The sequence below is a fragment of the Microcaecilia unicolor genome, chromosome 8 (genome assembly GCF_901765095.1).
Source record: "Microcaecilia unicolor chromosome 8, aMicUni1.1, whole genome shotgun sequence".
Lineage (NCBI taxonomy): Eukaryota > Metazoa > Chordata > Amphibia > Gymnophiona > Siphonopidae > Microcaecilia > Microcaecilia unicolor.
Genome location: NC_044038.1, coordinates 29,683,465 through 29,701,707, shown reverse-complemented (window position 1 = coordinate 29,701,707; position 18,243 = coordinate 29,683,465). Strand labels below are relative to the sequence as shown.

Genomic DNA, 18,243 nt, shown 5'->3' with positions numbered 1-18,243 from the left:
ACACAAATAAGTTACATGTGGTTTTATAGAATCGGCAGCGATTTGGAGCTTATCTGAATAGGAGGAGCTGTTAACCTCAAATGCCAGTGAATATTGACCCATTAATTTCTAAACAAGATCAGTGTGTTTTTTCTAGTGAAAAATTGCCGGTACTCAAATGCCAGGCCACCCTTCAGGGGTGGGGTGATCACTGAGGGACCCACCCCACAATAGCCAGAACCCCTGCAACCAGTCACAGAATCTATGACAAGGAAGAATTGATGTGTAGAGCCTGAGCTCTTTCATTAAAACTTGGGGACCATGGGTCAGTTTTAGCAGACAATGGAAAAGGTGCCAGTACTCAGTACCCCCTCAAAAACAGCCCTGAACAAGGCAAACAACCTAAACCAGGGGTATCCAAATTATAGCCCACAGGCACTTTTTATTTGGCCTAAACAACCAGTCCCTGTTTTCCACTCTGACTGCATGCCCAGCACTGCCCTGGTGATGCCATCGGCAAAGACCCAAAATGTTCACTTTTGATGATGCATTAAGATACTCGAATCAAAGGTGAAGGTTTGGGCCCTTCAATGAAGATGTCATCAAGGGCTGCTTACGTAAGAAGCTACGTACTGTATGCCAAAGAAAGGAGTCAGATGTTTAATTGGAGAAGCCTTGAAAACCTCCTGTGGCCTATGCAGAGGAAGGAAAAACAGCTGCTGCTCATTGGACAGATAGGAGAGAAGATGCCGGGTCTTGCTAGACCAAGAGGGAGAGTACTGGAGTAAGGGAAAGGGGGAGGGACCAATCCTTTCTTCCACCTCAGACCTCTGCCCCAGGGGTCATTAGATCCCAACTAGTCCCCACCCAAATTATGGCCCGCTGTCTGGCTATCAGGCCAAAATATTTGCCACGCTAGAACTAAGCAATCACAAAACCTAATATCCTCAAAAATCTCAAAGTAAGTTCTCCTGCATCCCAATCCCACCACCTCAGACCTCTGCCAGGGGTCATTAGGTCCCAACCAGTCCCCACCCCAATTGTGGCCCCCAGTCTGGCTATCAGGCCAAAATATTTGCCACCCCTGAACTAAGCAATCACAAAACCTCATATAATCAAAAATCTCAAAATATGTCCTTGCCCACATCCCAATCCCACCATCAAGGTTCTCTCTGTCACACAAACCCTGCCCTCTGATCTCTACCCTACCCCACCTTCCTGACCTCCCTCCCCCCAGAACCTACTGGGAGCCATCAGTGATGGTATAGTAGGTCCCTGGTAGCAGCAATCCTGGTCTGCTGCCACTAGGGGTGATGCTGATCCTCAAATGGCACTGCATAATCCGGGCTCATCTTCCACAGAATAATGTGAAACTTTTTGCATACAATTCTGTATGTCAGTCTCACAATTCATGTATTTATTTATTTATTTCCTAGGTAATCTTGGCTTTGAAAATGAAAATGAACGAGACTTTGTGGACAAACCTTCCTTCATCAGTCATTCCCAGGATAGATATAGTGATTCTTTCTCAGCTGGAGGAGATGGAAACTCAAAAGGATGTAAGAGTTTTTATAAACTAAAATATACAATGCAATTAATACAGTAAAAAAAAAAAGTTCCTTGGGAGTTCTTTGGGTGCCCTGTGTGCGGCCATTTTCAACTATAGTACGGTATCCCCCGGATATATGGTGACTAAAGCTGTATGCATAAATTTGGCAGTGCGACCAAATTGCAATGCAACTTAATTGTTTAACAAGCTAAATTGTTAGCTTAATTGTTTAACAAGCAATTGTCGGCATTAATTGACACCAGTTAGAATTAACATGCGCAACTTTCTAAACTTATTCTGTACAGTGGGGCACGTAAATTGAAATTTGTGGTTCTCAAAGGGGGTGTGGGTCCTAGAAAACAGCAAGGCAAACGATCTGCAAAATCCAATGTGGAGAATGAGCCAGCAGGTCAGTGTAACATCAAAAATATTTTATTGAAGATACTGTATATGTGACAATTGCCCGACACAGGCCGTGTTTCGTCCCAAGTAGGGCTGCGTCAGGGGCTATAATAAACAAACATATCAAATTATAAAATCTGAACATCATAAAAAACAATTATATGATATAAAATATCAAAAATTAACAATTAAAAAAAATAAACCAAGCATGAATTATAAAATATATGTAAAACATAGACATGAATATTGAGAGTCTCTTACAAATTATAAAGATGAATAAAAACAAACATTTAAAACATATTTGTATAATAATCAATTGAATTAAAACATTTTTAACATAAGAAATAACATGAAAATATATGGAAAATATATATAAAATGTATTACCAACAAAGAAAGGGCACAGGTGCAATCATATAAATGTAACTATGAAATATCATTTCGAAATATATAATAAAATCAAATAATGAAAGAACACATACCTAGTCTGTATCTTTATGAAAGAGAACAACTAAAAAAACAGGAAATATGGAAATATATGAATATGAAAATATTACAAAATAAAAGAATAAAATAAAAAGGAAAAATAAAAATAATAAACAATAAACAAAAATATAATAAATAATAGAACATGAGAATGGTGATTAAAAATAAAAAATAAATAATTAAAAAATAAAAATTGGTAATTGAAAATAGAAATAACAAATGTAAGATAATGAGTAAATCATTAATAAAATCTGCAAAATGATGAGTGAATAGTCAAAAAATAAAACAAACATATATCAATAAAATGAAAATTTGTGTGTAATACTTATAAATTGCAGGTACTGCATGTATTCTATAAACTACACCTAACATTAGGGGTGGGTTATAGAATAGTTCTAAGTGTGTGTTTTTTCTGTGCCAGTTTTTTTCAGCACCATTTATAGAATCTAGTCCTATATGTCATTTCAGGTCTTTCAGCATTTGTAAGTTTTTTTGTTGTTGTGTGTGTGTGTGTTTTTTTTTTTATTTCAGTGATTTATTTTTAATTTGAGTATATGAACCAAGTGACAGACAGTATCTGCTGTTGGATACTTCTGCTGTACAGCTTTCATTAAAAAAAAAAAGCTTCTATTCGATGTATGGGTTTTTAACTTGGTCACTCTCACTCTCTCTGGAGTTCAGACCAGAGGATTATTGGTATGGATTGATTGTTAAGGTCCAGTTGGACACTATGATTGCCATGGAATACAGTTGCAGTCCTGTTATGCTGATGACATTTCTATTTGGCTTGTCAGTTTTGATCTGACTTGTTCTGCAGTGTCATCATATATCTACAACCTTAAAATTATGATCTACAAAACAGATGCTGATGCTTAATGCTGATAAGACTAAGATTTTGTGGTTCAGCAATAATACCTTGTGCACTATTCCTATTACAATTCCGTGATTCATCTCAGTTGATACCAATGTCTCAGTTATCTCGAGTTTTAGAGATTGTATTTGACTCTACTTTATCGTTTGAGCCGCAAATTAGTAATCTGATGAAAAAGATGTTTTTTTTAAACAAAGACCATTGAGGACTATTCGGTCTTATTTTGATACTAAACATTTTGCACTGGTGGTACAATCTTACATATTGGCAAAGTTTGATTATTGTAATTCGGTTTATATTGGTCTTCCTTAAAAAAAAAAAACAGCTAGATACAGACTACAACTTCTTACAGAGCACTGCTGCCAAAATGATTTTTTGCCACATTAAGTATGATAGGGCCATCCTGTTGCTGATTGATTTACCCTGATTACCAGTGTAATCCCTTCAGCCTTAGAGAAAAATCTCTTTGGTTGCAATAAGAGAGACAATCAGACTTAGATAGACGCAGCAAGCAAAATTTTTATTGGTATTTCTCTAGGTCAGGACAAAAGTGATTGTTCCATCTGGAGCAGTTTTGATAACCCAGTAAGCAAGACAATCCAGCTGATATTGCAAAACCTGCTCAGCTAGGCTTTCTCATTCTGCACTTATATACTGTTATAAGTTTCATTTCTTCTAAATCATGTGATTTCTCGTATTCTAATTATTCATAAAAGGGTATTTCCTGTTTTCTTCATTATACATCCTCCCTGTCCCGTCTGCGCGCAACCTTGGAGTCATCTTTGACTCCGCTCTCTCCTTCTCTGCTCATATTCAGCAGATTGCCAAAACCTGTCGTTTTTTTTCTCTATAATATTAACAAAATTCGCCCTTTCCTCTCTGAGGACGCTACCAAAACCCTTATCCACACCCTTATCACCTCTCGCCTAGACTACTGCAATTTGCTTCTCGCTGGTCTCCCGCTCAGCCATCTATCTCCTCTTCAATCTGTCCAAAACTCTGCTGCGCGTCTTATATTCCGCCAGAGTCGCTATACTCACGTTAGCCCTCTCCTCAAGTCGCTTCACTGGCTCCCTCTCCGCTTCCGCATACTGTTCAAACTTCTCCTTTTGACCTACAAGTGCATCCACTCCGCAGCTCCTCAGTACCTTTCTGCTCTCATCTCTCCCTACACTCCTCCCCGCGAATTCCGTTCGTTGGGTAAATGTCTCCTGTCATCCCCCTTCTCCCCCACTGCTAACTCCCGGCTCCGTTCCTTCTATCTCGCTGCTCCCTATGCCTGGAATAGACTCCCTGAGCCAGTACGTCAGGCTCAGTCTCTGGCTGTCTTCAAGTCTAGGCTTAAAGCCCACCTCTTTGCTACTGCTTTGGACTCCTAACCATGACTCTCTTACTCAACACCCTCACTTATCACCCCTACCACTGCAATTTCCCCACCCCTAGCTGTCTGTTCGTCTGTCCAATTTAGATTGTAAGCTCTGTTGAGCAGGGACTGTCTTTTCATGTTAATTTGTACAGCGCTGCGTAAGTCTAGTAGCGCTATAGAAATGTTTAATAGTAGTAGTAGTAAGGTTATATTCTGCTACTCTTTCTCATTATACAAAAAGGTGTTTCCTGTATTTTACCAGACTCTCGTGTTCCAATTCACATGCACACTTTGTGCTCTTGGCTATTCCCTTATCCCATACTTGTGATCCCTTCATGCAGTAACAGCAAACAAATTGCATGAAACACCTGGCTCCTTCTTCCCTAAACCACATATTTGTTGAAAAACATCTCCTCCTTTGGAGGGTCCTCAGTCTCACTCACCATCAGGGTTAAATGAATTTTTGTCTGACATTTATGGGCCGCATAGCTTCAGTTCCTCATGTGTTTCTCCTGAAACTTTACGTGGACAAATTTGGGCCTTCTTTGGATTGATCTTATAACCACAGTCCTGTAAGGCATCAAGCAGCTTATGAGTATAATACATACAGGAGTCAGCATTTGGAGCAGAGAGAAGCAAAGTCATCAACGTAAGAGAGAAGAGTGATATATTTTTTAATGGCCACCTGCTAATGGCAACATTAGTGCATGGCCATTAAAAGAAAAAATAGAACATGAGCAATTTGGCAGCTGTGGTAAAAATGGCCTTAGCAAGTGAGAAAAACACGTGTAAGGGCACTGCCACTTTCTACCACAGCTTAGCAATGAAACCCTTCATGTGTTGTTTTCTATATGCACAGCCCAACAGATTAAAAAAGAAATGTATTCTGGTTTTCTAGCAATCAGAAGCCTGTCACAGAAACAGATGTATCACAGTACCCTCCCATTCAACCTTATCAGTACTGAACATGACATTGTAATGGAAAGAGTGAATAAAGAAGGTGAGTTTCCATTTTTTTTTAATCTTTTACTTGGTACATTTCCAGTGTAAATTTTACAATCATCCAACTGTATCACAGTGAAAGATAAGTATAATTTTGCTCATTCAATGGAAAGCTAGTGGCCTAGTGGTTAGGGTGGTGGACGTTGGTGCTGAGGAACTGAGTTCGATTCCCACTTCAGGCACAGGCAGCTCCTTGTGACTCTGGGCAAGTCACTTAACCCTCCATTGCCCCATGTAAGCCGCATTGAGCCTGCCATGAGTGGGAAAGCGCAGGGTACAAATGTAACAAAAATAAAATAGATACTATTGGAGATTCTACATGGAATGTTGCTACTATTGGAGATTCTACATGGAATGTTGCTATTCCACTAGCAACATTCCATGTAGAAGGCTGCGCAGGCTTCTGTTTCTGTGAGTCTGACGTCCTGCACTGCACGTACGTGCAGGACGTCAGACTCACAGAAGCAGAAGCCTGCGCGGCCACATTGGTGATCTGCAAGGGCCGACTTCTACATGGAATGTTGCTAGTGGAATAGCAACATTCCATGTAGAATCTCAAATAGTAGCAACAGTGGAGGAGTGGCCTAATGGTTAGGGTGGTGGACTTTGGTGCTGGGGAACTGAGGAACTGAGTTCAATTCCCACTTCAGGCACAGGCAACTCCTTGTGACTCTGGGCAAGTCACTTAACCCTCCATTGCCCCATGTAAGCCGCATTGAGCCTGCCATGAGTGGGAAAGTGCGGGGTACAAATGTAACAAAAATAAAAATAAATTGTGGTAAGCGTTAGCACTTACTGCAGGACATGCTGAGGTGGCCTGCTGTAATGTCCTCATGTGTGCATATCCTGAAAACCCCGATTGGCTGGGTATGCCCCGAGAACAAGGTTGAAAACCCCTGGTTTAGCCCATTGATACTATATGGTCTCCCAGTGAAAAAATAGTTCTTCTTGGAGAACCTCTCAGTTCAGCCAACAAAATAAAATGATGTTAACCAAAATGAAAAAAAAGAAAAGAAAAATGTGGCCACTATGAAGAGGTGAGAGATGTAAGTCATTGGCATTGTTGTTCTACTGTACATCTCTGCAAACCAGATCTTAAAGCAAGAAATTTAGGTCTGTATAATAGGGGTGGCAAAAAAAAGGGTGGGGGGGGGGAAGCAAATATTCTAGGACTAATAGCAAGTAAATGATGGACTTTACTCTGTATAACTCCACAAAGTGCAGGGGTGGGGGATGATCAGATAAAGAATAAATGGGGAAGATTTGTTCCCACCAGTATATCCATGGCTGTTCTGTTTCTGAAACTCTGCAACTCTTTTTTTTTTCTTACTCACAATATTTTCTCATGTGCATGGAGTAAGAATAATGAGAATAGCCACTGTAAATACAAGCCCCCCACCTTTGTCCACACAAAAGAACAAAGTCATTGCATATGGTATGAGAGAACCTTTTCTGTTTCTCTTACAGAAAAATATGCCTTAATAAAAAAACTTACAGCTATGTCCAATCGTGAGAGAAATAAAGCAATCAAAAAGCTTCCTCTAGTGTTAAGAGAGAAACAAGAGATCAGGTGAGTAGTCTTAATGCCTACCTTTTTGTGACTAGTCCTTAAGGGGCCTTTTAAAAAAGCTGCGTTAGGAGCCATTTCTGGCCAGTTAAATTGCTTTCAGTGGCGTTCCTGGGGGGGGGGGGCGGTGGGTGCGGTCTGCCCCGGGTGCATGCCACTGGGGGGGGGGGTGCCGCGCGCCTGTCTGCTCGTTCCGTGCTCCCTCTGCCCCAGAACAGGTTACTTCCTGTTCCGGGGCAGAGGGAACATGGAACAAGCGAAGCAGACAGGCGCGCGGCACCCCCTCAGCAGGTAAAAATGCACCCGGGGGGTGTCCTTTCACTGGGGGGGGAGGGAGGTGTGTCCTTTCGCGCGGGAGGGGGGGAGGTTGCCTTTCACCAGGGGTGGGGGTGGGACGCTGCACCCAGGGGGGGGGGCATATCGGCAATCTGCCCTGGGTGTCAGCCACCCTAGGAACGCCACTGATTGCTTTTGAATTTCAACCTCTTTTGTTTTACTTTTATGCTATGGTCTGGCATTGTCTGTCAAGACTCTGTTCTCAACTCTGCTCATGCTATCACAACCCAGTCATGCTGATATACAGAAGCACTGTTATTGAATTACCCACTAACTGCCAACTTAGCGACACCCACTGTGCCCTCTAAGCTGAGCGGAAGTCCTCCAAGTGCATTGCTGCCAGTGGGGTGTGGTGTTTCAGTATTGTGTTTTCAATTACTAGAGACAGGCAGGTTCCCTAGAGTCCTGCAGAGTTTGCCCGTCCCTCGCTACTGAAAATGTGATAGTGAAACAGCACCACCTATTGGCAGTACTGTAGGTGGAGGGCTCCTGCTCAGCTTAGAGTGATCAGTGGCTACACCTCCAAGGTTCTAGGTAACAGCATCCACATCATTGGCCATGCCGATAAGCACACAGTATTTCTTTGCATTAACTATATGGCTGCCTTCTCCAAAGAGGTGGGAATGCCCAACAGTTAACATAGAGGTTTTCCACCTAACACACCTTAACTTCAGTGGTTAATACACGTTAGGTACAAAACCTTAGCATAGATTAGTAGATATGCCTGTAAACTGGGAAAAGAATCGCTCACAGGAATTGCTCTGAGATGTTTTTTCGTGGTACCATCAACACCAGTCTGCAATTTGATCAGGGCTATGTGATAGCCCATTTGTCTAGACATGAGTTATCAGTTGAAAAGAGCAGTACAGTCAAGCTAAAGGAGACTGGAACAGTGGATACTAAACCCCTCCATTAGGATTTAAATGTCCTGCATTTTAAACAACTGGCTTACCTATAGAGTTACATACAACGCTTATGTTGCCATCAAATATCTCACTGAGGGTGTCTTTTACTACTTAGTAAAAGGACCCCTTAGTGGAGATTAGATGGTAACGCCGGTAATTGGGAAGCAAAGCCAGTGCTGGGCAGACTTCTACATCTGTGCCCTGATCGTGACTGAAATGATTTAGATGGGTTGGAGTGAAGCTTCAACTTCTGAAGTTTTAGAACAAGGACCTTGCTGAGAAGACTTCTATGGTCTGTGCCCTGAAAATGGCAAGAACAAATCAAGATCAGGTATACATATGAAGTATCACATCATACCTTATGTAATGAGTATCTTGTTGGGTAGACTGGATAGACCATACAGGTCTTTATCTGCTGTCATCATCTACTATGTTTCCATTAGGTACAGAGCGGATCACAAAGTACAATAAAAATATTATCCAATAAAAATGTAAGGTTTCTTTTACTAAACCTTAGCATGCATGCACGCTAAATACTAAGAAGTCCATTTTATACCTATGAGCGTCTTAGCATTTAGTGCATGCTAATTAGTGTGTGCTAAGCTTTAGTGAAAGGGCCCCATAATCTTTTTACCATGACCTTAGCCCTTCCTATATTATTATTTCAGGGAAAAAAAATTTTGGCCTCTCTAACCAAAAATGATCCATTGCCCACGATTTACAGAATAATATGAAAACATCAAAAAACATGTAAATACATAAAATATGAAAACACTACCAAGCCATATATATAGGCTTGCTTATTCTGTGAAGGTTTAGGGTATTAGATGGGTTGATCCTATCTAAAGATACGATGAAGTGTCATATTTTCAGTAGTCTGCTGAATTTGATTTCTTTTTGTAGTTAAAATGGGTATTTTTTCTGCTCTGTTTTGCGTTAGGAATACGGTGCAACTGATGGTAAAGAAGGAATCTAAAACTTGGGCTACTCAAACGGGTTGCTGTGCAGACTGTCTGAAAAATACTACTGTGGTAAGCTGATGTGCCTCCTTTTCTTCCACACAACATACTAAAGATTGTGGTTGTTTCATTGTGGAAGCAATATAGGAAGCTTTTGGGTTGCACGCAAGAGGATTTCGGTGCAGATATTTATAGAATTGCGCGCAACCAGATCCGTGCGCAAATCAAAATTAGTGACCTATTAATGACAATATTTGATGGTTAACAGCCAATTATTGATGGTTAACAGCTTCTTAACTAACTTATTTGTACGTGGATCTCAGGATCATGTGCAATTATGGGCACCCAAATTCGGATGCCATTTATAGAATTTGGGAGAAAATGCTACTCTGCATGTCCACATTGCTAATAAAAGTGCCCTTATTGAGTACAATGTAAAATAATATGGCTCGCTTAGGTAAATATAAGCAAACCTACAACAACAAAAAGGAAGTGAGGTGCAAAATAACCACCAAAACAGTAGTACTTCACTATAAACACTATGTTCAGTCTTGCATACTCCAAAATGTTATATGTATTTATACGTTGAAACCCTCTGCTCAGTGTGTGGCGGTGGCTAAGAAAGCAAATGAATGTTAGGCACTATTAGGAAACGAATGGAAAACAAAAATGAGAACTTTATAATGCCTTTGTATCTCTCTATGGTGCGACTGCACCTCGAATACTATGTGCAGTTCTGGTCACGGCATCTTTAAAAAGATATAGTGGAATTAGAACAGGTACAGAGAAGGGCGATGAAAATGATAATGAAGATGGAACGACTTCCCTATAAGGAAAGGCTAAAGTGGCTAAGACTCCTCAGCTTAAAGAAAAGACGGCTGAGGGGAGATATGATAGAGGTCTATGAAATAATGAGTGGAGTGGAACGGGTAGATGTGAATCGCTTATTGAATCTTTCCTAAAATACTAGGACTAGAGGGCATGCAATGAAGCTACAAAGTAGTAAATTTAAAACAAATCAGAAAAAATATTTCTTCACTTAACGTGTAATTAAACTCTGGAATTCATTGCCAAACAATGTGGTAAAAGTAGCTAGCTTAGCAGGGTTTAAAAAAGGATTGGATAATTTCCTAAAAGAAAAGTCCATAACCCATTAATAAGATAGACTTCCGAAAATCTGCTGCTTATTTCTAGGATAAGCAAAGAGCAATGGGAGAGAGGGGATATGATAGAGATGTTTAAATACCTCAGTGGTGTTAATGTACAGGAGGTGACCCTTTTTCAAATGAAGGAAACTTCTGGAATGAGAGGGCATGGCATGAAGTTAAGAGGAAATAGGCTTAGGAGGAATCTGAGAAAATACTCTTTCACAGAGAGGGTGGTGGAGGTTGTGGAGACGAGGACTGTGTCAGAATTTAAGAAAGCGTGGGACAGGTACGTGGAATCTCTTAGGAAAAGGAATTAGTGGTTACTGAGGATGGGCAGACTGGATGGGCCGGCCATTTGGCCCATATCTGCCATTATGTTTCTAAGAAAAATAGGAAGGAAAAGCCTCAGACGTCTGACGAGCGCCTTTATACTTTTGTACCTGTTCATGTATCCATCACAGGCATAAAAACCTTCCAACCTCCCTACTTTCACTCAAACTTTATTTTTAATTAACATGTTCCAAAAACATTTCATTTAAATTGTAAAAGTGCATTTGATTTCTTGATATATGACCATGTTGGGACTTTTTTGGTTCAGTTCACTCTTACTTCTTATCTCGACTTTTAGTTGAATATAGGAAGGGGTTGAGTAGAGGGTAGGGGGGAGATATGAATTGTTCAAAGTTTGATGATGGATAATACTGCTGTTACCATGTGCTTGCTTTTTACTTACCTCTGTATGATTACAGGTGCTAGTAATATATGTTATCATCAATAAAAATTGTTGTACCTTAAATTTTACTTAGCTTCTCTGCTTACCATGAAACTAAGCAGAAAAGCTAAGTACAATTTAAATGAAAGATTTTTGGAACATTCTAATTAAATATAAAGTTGAATAAAAGTAGGGAGGTTGGAAGATCTTTATGCCTGTGATGGATACATGAATGGGTAGAAAAGTGTAAAGTCACCCATCACAAGTCTGAGGCTTTTCCTTCTTGTTTTTCATATATAAACATATATAACTTTTTGAAGTATGTAAGACTGAACGCAGTGTTTACAATGAAGCATTACTGTTTTGGTAGTTGGATAAAGAAGCAGTCAGCTAAATTATTTGCTTCTGATTAGGTAATAGGGTAACATCAACATTCAAACCTTTGATTGAATAAACTCAGATTGCCCCACTTTAGTGCTAACCTGCTTTTAAAAACACACTCATAAAATTTCCGTAAAGTGGCATTATCCCTATAACAACAATCATTTGTCTGTTCAATTCCTTATTCCTATGTTCTGGTCGGTGGTATGTTGGAGAAATTGTGTCAGTGTTCTTGGCATTACATATATTACTCTGACCCCCAATGTTATACTCAATCCCTCATTTTCTTCCCTCCATCCTTTACCATTTCTCTCCCATTCTCCTATCATATCCTTGTCTACCTTCCCTATTCTAGTTCATTACGTTCTTTTCACATGTCCTTTGTAATGCCTTTCATAATTTAAGTAGTTATGATCCTCACAATTTATTTTTTTTTATTTATTTTTGTATTTTTGTTACATTTGTACCCCGCGCTTTCCCACTCATGGCAGGCTCAATGCGGCGGGCAGTGGAGGGTTAAGTGGCTTGCCCAGAGTCACAAGGAGCTGCCTGTGCCGGGAATCGAACTCAGTTCCTCAGGACCAAAGTCCACCACCCTAACCACTAGGCCACTCCTCCACACTGTTCCTACATTTCCTTGTTTTTACTGTATTCTTTACCATGTAAGATGCTTTCTTTTACTATGTAAGCCGCACTGGACCTGCTGTATGTGGGAAAGAGCGGGGTACAAATGTAATAAATAAAAAAATAAATACTATGTAAGAAGTTTTGTTCTGTATATATGGAAAATGAACAATAAGAATTCTAAGTGAAAACAAAGAAAAGAAACCTTTCTTTTTTTTATTCTTCTTGTGATAGTCCTTCCGGCGATTTAAGGAAACTCTTTCTGAAATAAAGCAAGCACTGCAGCTTTGGCAGAAAACTCTGAAAGTCATTGGTGGCAAGTTTGGAACAAGCATTCTTTCATATTTCATTTTCCTGAGGTGGCTGCTGGCCTTTAATATTTTTTCCTTCATCATTAACTTCAGCTTCATAACAATCCCTCAGTTTGTGGACTTAAGACCAAACAATCTTTCATTCACTGGACTGGAACTTCTCACTGGTTCTGTAAGTACATTTAAAAGTGGAATAAAATAGAAGATCCACCTTTTTAAAGTTAAACAAATATTTTTTTTTTTCTTCTTTTTCATCTGATTGCATCCATTATAGTCATGGTCAAGGTACATGAGGTCAAAGTTTTCACTATCAGGCTCATTTTCAAAGCACTTAGCCTCCCAAAGTTCCATAGAAACCTATGGAACTTAGCCTCCCAAAGTGCTTTGAAAATATGCCTCCATGTCTAAGCCATATACCATATCTTCAACAGGAATTAGTGAATATAAATGCAACACTGGAAGTTTGCAAGAGTATCATCTGAGAAAAGTAGGTTTACATTTGGGAAAGTAAAACAGATACTTTTCCAAAAGTAAAGCAGTTCATTGTTTTTGGTGGTAGAGGAGTGTGGTAGCCGTGTTAGTCCATTCTTAAGGTTATCAATAGAAATCAAACAAAATAAAACATGGAAAAGAAAATAAGATGATACCTTTTTTATTGGACATAACTTAATACATTTCTTGATTAGCTTTCGAAGGTTGCCCTTCTTCGTCAGATCAGAAATAAGCAAATGTGCTAGCTGACAGTGTATATAAGTGAAAACATTCAAGCATTACTATGACAGTCTGACAGGGTGGGAGGGTGGGGGTGGATAGGAGGTATGCATAGGGACATCAAAGCATATTATTGATATTCTAACAGAATGGGTGTGGAAAGGTGAAGGGAGGGGTGATCAACAGAGAATTACAGCTTTATGGTTTATAATTATAATGTGCTAGGAAACCCAGATCCTTGTTAAGTCCTTTCTGTTGGGTGTTAAAATATTCAATCATTCTGACTTCAAAGGTCTTACGTTCTTGTATGGTTTTAAAGTTACCTTTCAGGATTCTCACTGTGAAATCACTGGTACAGTGTCCTGGTCCTGTAAAATGCTGACCAACAGGGGTGGGAGCCCTACTGGCACCAGTATTGTTCATGTGATGTCTATGTAAATTGAATCTTGTCTTAAGCATCTGGCCTGTTTCTCCAATATAACATCCTTCGTTACATTTTTTACATTGAATGATATATACCACATTGGAAGATGAGCAAGTGAAAGATTCCTTTATGTTGAATATCTTTTCTTTGTGGATGACTGTGGGGTCCTGTGACATTTTTGGTGGTATAAACTAATATGGTATGGTATTAGGAAATGACAGAAATTAAGATGTGAAATAATTTTATTCTGAGTCCCATAAATGAGTTCATCAGTAAGTCATATCACCTGGTGATATAAGTAGATTAAACAAAATTTTTAATTTCCTTTAGCATATTGGGACAGATTCAGTAAATGTCGCCTAAAAAATCGGCGCTGAACCCCCCCCCCCCCCCCACATAAATGTTATTCTATAAGCCACACCTAAATTTTGGCACGGTTTATAGAATAACTCTTAAACGTTATGGCCGTGTGTAAATTTAGGCATGGGCATTTACACCAATGAAAACATGGAGCAAATGCCCATACCTAAATTTACATGAGGAGCATCCTTATTCTGTAATTACATGCATAACTCAAAACCACGCTGCTGGTCCATCCTGAAATGCCCATGACTATCCTCTTTCTGTGTCCCCTTTTTCAGGCCACACATAAATATTTGGCACAGATCAGGTGCCTATCTTTACACACATAACACCCAATTAAATCTAATTAGTGTCATTGCTTGTTAAAAATCCAATTATTGGCACTAATTGGCTCATTATCTTATCAATTGTGTGCACAAATTGGCACCATGCCTAAATCTGCATGTCCAATTTTTAGTGACCTTTACAGAATCAGGGGATTATGACTTCTTTTGTAGTTCTTGCTAAAAACATGTTCTTTTTGTCCAGCAATTAATCCTCTCTCCCTGGGCCCTGCCCTCCCATCCATGTTCATCGATCAATGCTCCTCTCTCCCCATCCCTCCCGCTCCCATGTCCACCTGCCCGCCCTCTTCTCTAGTTCAAATCTTCTAGTATTTAAATTTACCTCCGTTTCAGCAGCTGCGCAGCGTCAGTGAAAGCGCTGTCTGATGTCTCTCCACCAGCCTTCCCTTCGCTCGTTCATTCCCTCAGTACCCCGCCTTCTTCTGACATCATTTCCTTGAGGGCGGGACACTGAGAGGGAATGAACGAGCGAAGGGAAGGTTAGAGATGTTGGGCAGCGCTTTCACTGACGCTGCGCAGCTGCTGTGTCATCGGAGCGAGGTAAATTTATATACCGGAGTGCCGAGATGGAGCGGAGGAGACTGACTGAGGCGCGTCGCGTGGAGCCCCCTTAAGCGCGAGGCCCTGGGCGGCCACCTCGGCCTAAGACCGGCCCTGAACATGTTTTTAGCAAGAACTACAAAAGAAGTCATAGTCCCCCTGATTCTGTAAAGGTCACCAAAAATTGCACATGTACTGCCTCAGTTGTATGCAGATCTATCTCATACTATAGACTCACTTCTTTCATACTTGGAACCACTGATTTCCCATCTCCTAAAGAGTACAGAGTCTATGATGACACCTCTGCCGTAAACACATACAGAATAATGTACGGGTCGATACTCAGAGCTGGACGTTACAGCCCACAACGCAACAACACTGCCATTAAATAGCTCAGGATGCTCAAAGGAATCAATATGCAAATGATATGAGTTGTTAATTCACACTGTTAAACCAAAAGTAGGGGGAGAAGCATGCCCGGCACATACACACAAAGGTTTTGCAGTAAGCGTGAGTTTTGTACACGTGTCCAGATGAAACCGGAAGTGGAAGTGCACATCAGCTCTGTTCTTCTGCATCTTTAAATATGAGCCTTTCAAAAATTGTTTGCACTTAAATTTTTGGAAGGCTCATATTTAAGCGCAGAAGAACAGGTGCTGATGTGCGCTTCCACTTTCAGTTCACCTTGGACTTGCACACTTTGTTTCTCACTATTAGCACTTAAAAACTTGCACAGGCTTCCTTCCACTTGCAAAGGAGGACAAAACCTACAGTTTAATGTGACAAATTGACAAGAATTCTTCTCCTGAAACCTTTAACGCTACCCCTGAACTAGCAGTAGGATTTCGGTATTAAAGGCCATTATTTGCTTCTGGTAATTGCAATGCTTCTGTTTGAGCATTGGGAAGGAACACTATTGACCTCCATTTATATCCATCTAAATACATTTCAATACAATTTGCAGCCATCTTTGGCAAACATGTTAACTCCAGCACTTGAGCCCTCTGAGCATTGGGTAGTTTTGAACGTCAGCCCCACAGTTCCATCATCAGCATATTATTAAATTTAACTGTACAGCATGGACAGGGGTGTGCTGGTAAATTTTTAACAACAGGCTCTTTCTCCGGACGTAGCCAGCTCTGCAGTTGGAAGGGCCAGGGGTGGCCGGGGGGGGGGGGGGGGGTGGAGCAACACTTGCCTCTCTCTCCTCCCTCCTTTCCTGCGGGCACGCTAGGCATACCTTTGCTGGCAGCCAATAAATGGACTGCCACCACTCCCAACGTCTTGCTCTGAGCAGCATGCTGGAACTTCTCTCACATGCTCGAGAAGTCCCAGCCTGCTGCCCAGACAAGGAGCAAGGAGCAGAAGTAGTCTATTTACTTGGTTGGCAGGGCTCAGCATCCCCACCAGCAAAGTAAAAGATAATTCAGCAGGAGGCCCAAGCCCACATTTTGAGAGCCAGTTGTTAAAGTAGCCATGGAGGGCCCTACTTTAACAACCGGCTCCCAAAATTCTTAAAAACTTAACAACCGGCTCTTGCGAGCCTGTGAGAGCCTGCTCCAGCACACCACTGAGCATGGATCTCCAGCTAGCTCAAGGTGAGGCCTGTTATATTGCAAAAGCCATCACTCCTAATGCCTAATAATTAAGTATTAAGAAGAAAAAGTCCTGCTGGACCTTATATCTGATGCACCCCCCTCTCCCCCAAAAAGAATCTTATCCAACAATCTTGTCAATATTCTCCCATTACAGGGTTCTAACACTTTACATTACTCCTTGTTTTCCAGGGTTATTTTCAAGAGACTGTGCTGTACTATGGATTTTACACCAATTCTACTATCAGGAAGGATGATAACTTTGCTCCTTACAACATGCAGCTGGCATATATTTTTATAATTGGTTTATACCTAGTGATCTGCTTTCTTATCTTATTGTACAGGTAATGATGGCATGTCTTCCTAATAACACAGCAAAACCAAAGCTCCTAATGGACACTATATAACCTCTCCTCCCTTCGATCCCCATTGTGCCTGAACCTTAATCGACCACAACATCACCATGTATTTGTTTCTCTTCCAGACTTGGCCAACGCCTTTACGGTACTATGTAAGCCACATTGAGCCTGCAAATAGGTGGGAAAATGTGGGATACAAATGTAACAAATCAATAAATATGTTCTGAAGCGATACCTGAATGGATTGGAATTAGTGTGCAGTCCTTTCATTTTTCTGGCGTTGGCTCAAACCCGAGCCAGTCGCTGATCAGAAATCTTTTAGCATTTGATATCTGTTCAGTGTTAGGTTTGTATTCTCTGTCCAGTTCCTATCAGGCAGATGTTTATTTATTTTATTTTTTTTCCATTTTAGAATTTTTTACAAGCCATTTATAAACTTGAGTAGGCAATACAGATACATATTTTGAAATCATAACATGCAAATAATAAAGAAAATTTTTTCACTCATCTTCCTTAGACCACAAGAGTGGGGGATCACATGAAAGGAAAATAATAGGAGAAGTCTTAAGAAGAAAAAAAAAAAACCTTTATAGCAGATATGTAGCTTAACACACACCTATCCATCTAAACATTATTCTCGACTAGAAGCTGATATTAACCAGTAGCCAATTTCTTAACTTTAACAAATTCACTAAGATGTTCAGGTTGAAAGAATATGTACTTTATCCCTAGGTACTTTACCACACACTTACAGGGGTAATTAAGATAAAATGATGCCCTCAGAGCTAATGTTTCAGCTCTAAGAGCTAAGAAAACTTTCCGTCGCTCTTGAGTAGGTTTAGTCACATCTGGGAACATCCATACCTTTTTGCCCAAAAAAAGGGCTTTTGCATTTCTAAAGTATAAACGTTTAACCGATTCTAAATCCTGCTCAAATACAAAAGTCACTAATAAAGTACATCTTTCAGAATCCTCGGTCATAGAAGTCTCTAGAAGCTCAGACAAATTTAAACTGTCCTTATTTTGATTTAAAGATTCAATAGTTTGTAATCCTGATTGAATTTCAGACACTTTTTTTGATTGAATATAGTAGATCTTACTTATCGGGGGAAACATTTCAGGAGAATAATGTAAAGTTTCTTGTAGATATTTCTTAAATGCTTCTAATGGGCTAACCCCTAAGGACTTTGGAAAGTTCAAAAAACGTAATGTTAGTCTGCGGTGAAAATTTTCAATCTGTTCTATTTTGCGATGAATAAAAGTCTTATTTTTAACAGTTGTTGAATTAAATTTCTGTAGAATCTTCATTT

At 40.1% G+C, this 18,243-nt stretch overlaps 1 protein-coding gene across 2 annotated transcripts in view; it reads left to right on the top strand.

Moving 5' to 3' along the window:
• The window catches only part of TMC5 (transmembrane channel like 5), a 119,241-nt gene that overhangs the window by 55,756 nt on the left and 45,242 nt on the right, over positions 1-18,243 (top strand). For both annotated transcript variants that reach the window (XM_030211220.1, XM_030211219.1), the window contains exons 4-9: positions 1,416-1,538; positions 5,551-5,652; positions 7,122-7,224; positions 9,403-9,493; positions 12,521-12,769; positions 16,767-16,918. In XM_030211220.1, coding sequence (XP_030067080.1) covers positions 1,416-1,538; positions 5,551-5,652; positions 7,122-7,224; positions 9,403-9,493; positions 12,521-12,769; positions 16,767-16,918 — 820 coding nt within the window. The remainder of the gene's footprint in view (positions 1-1,415; positions 1,539-5,550; positions 5,653-7,121; positions 7,225-9,402; positions 9,494-12,520; positions 12,770-16,766; positions 16,919-18,243) is intronic.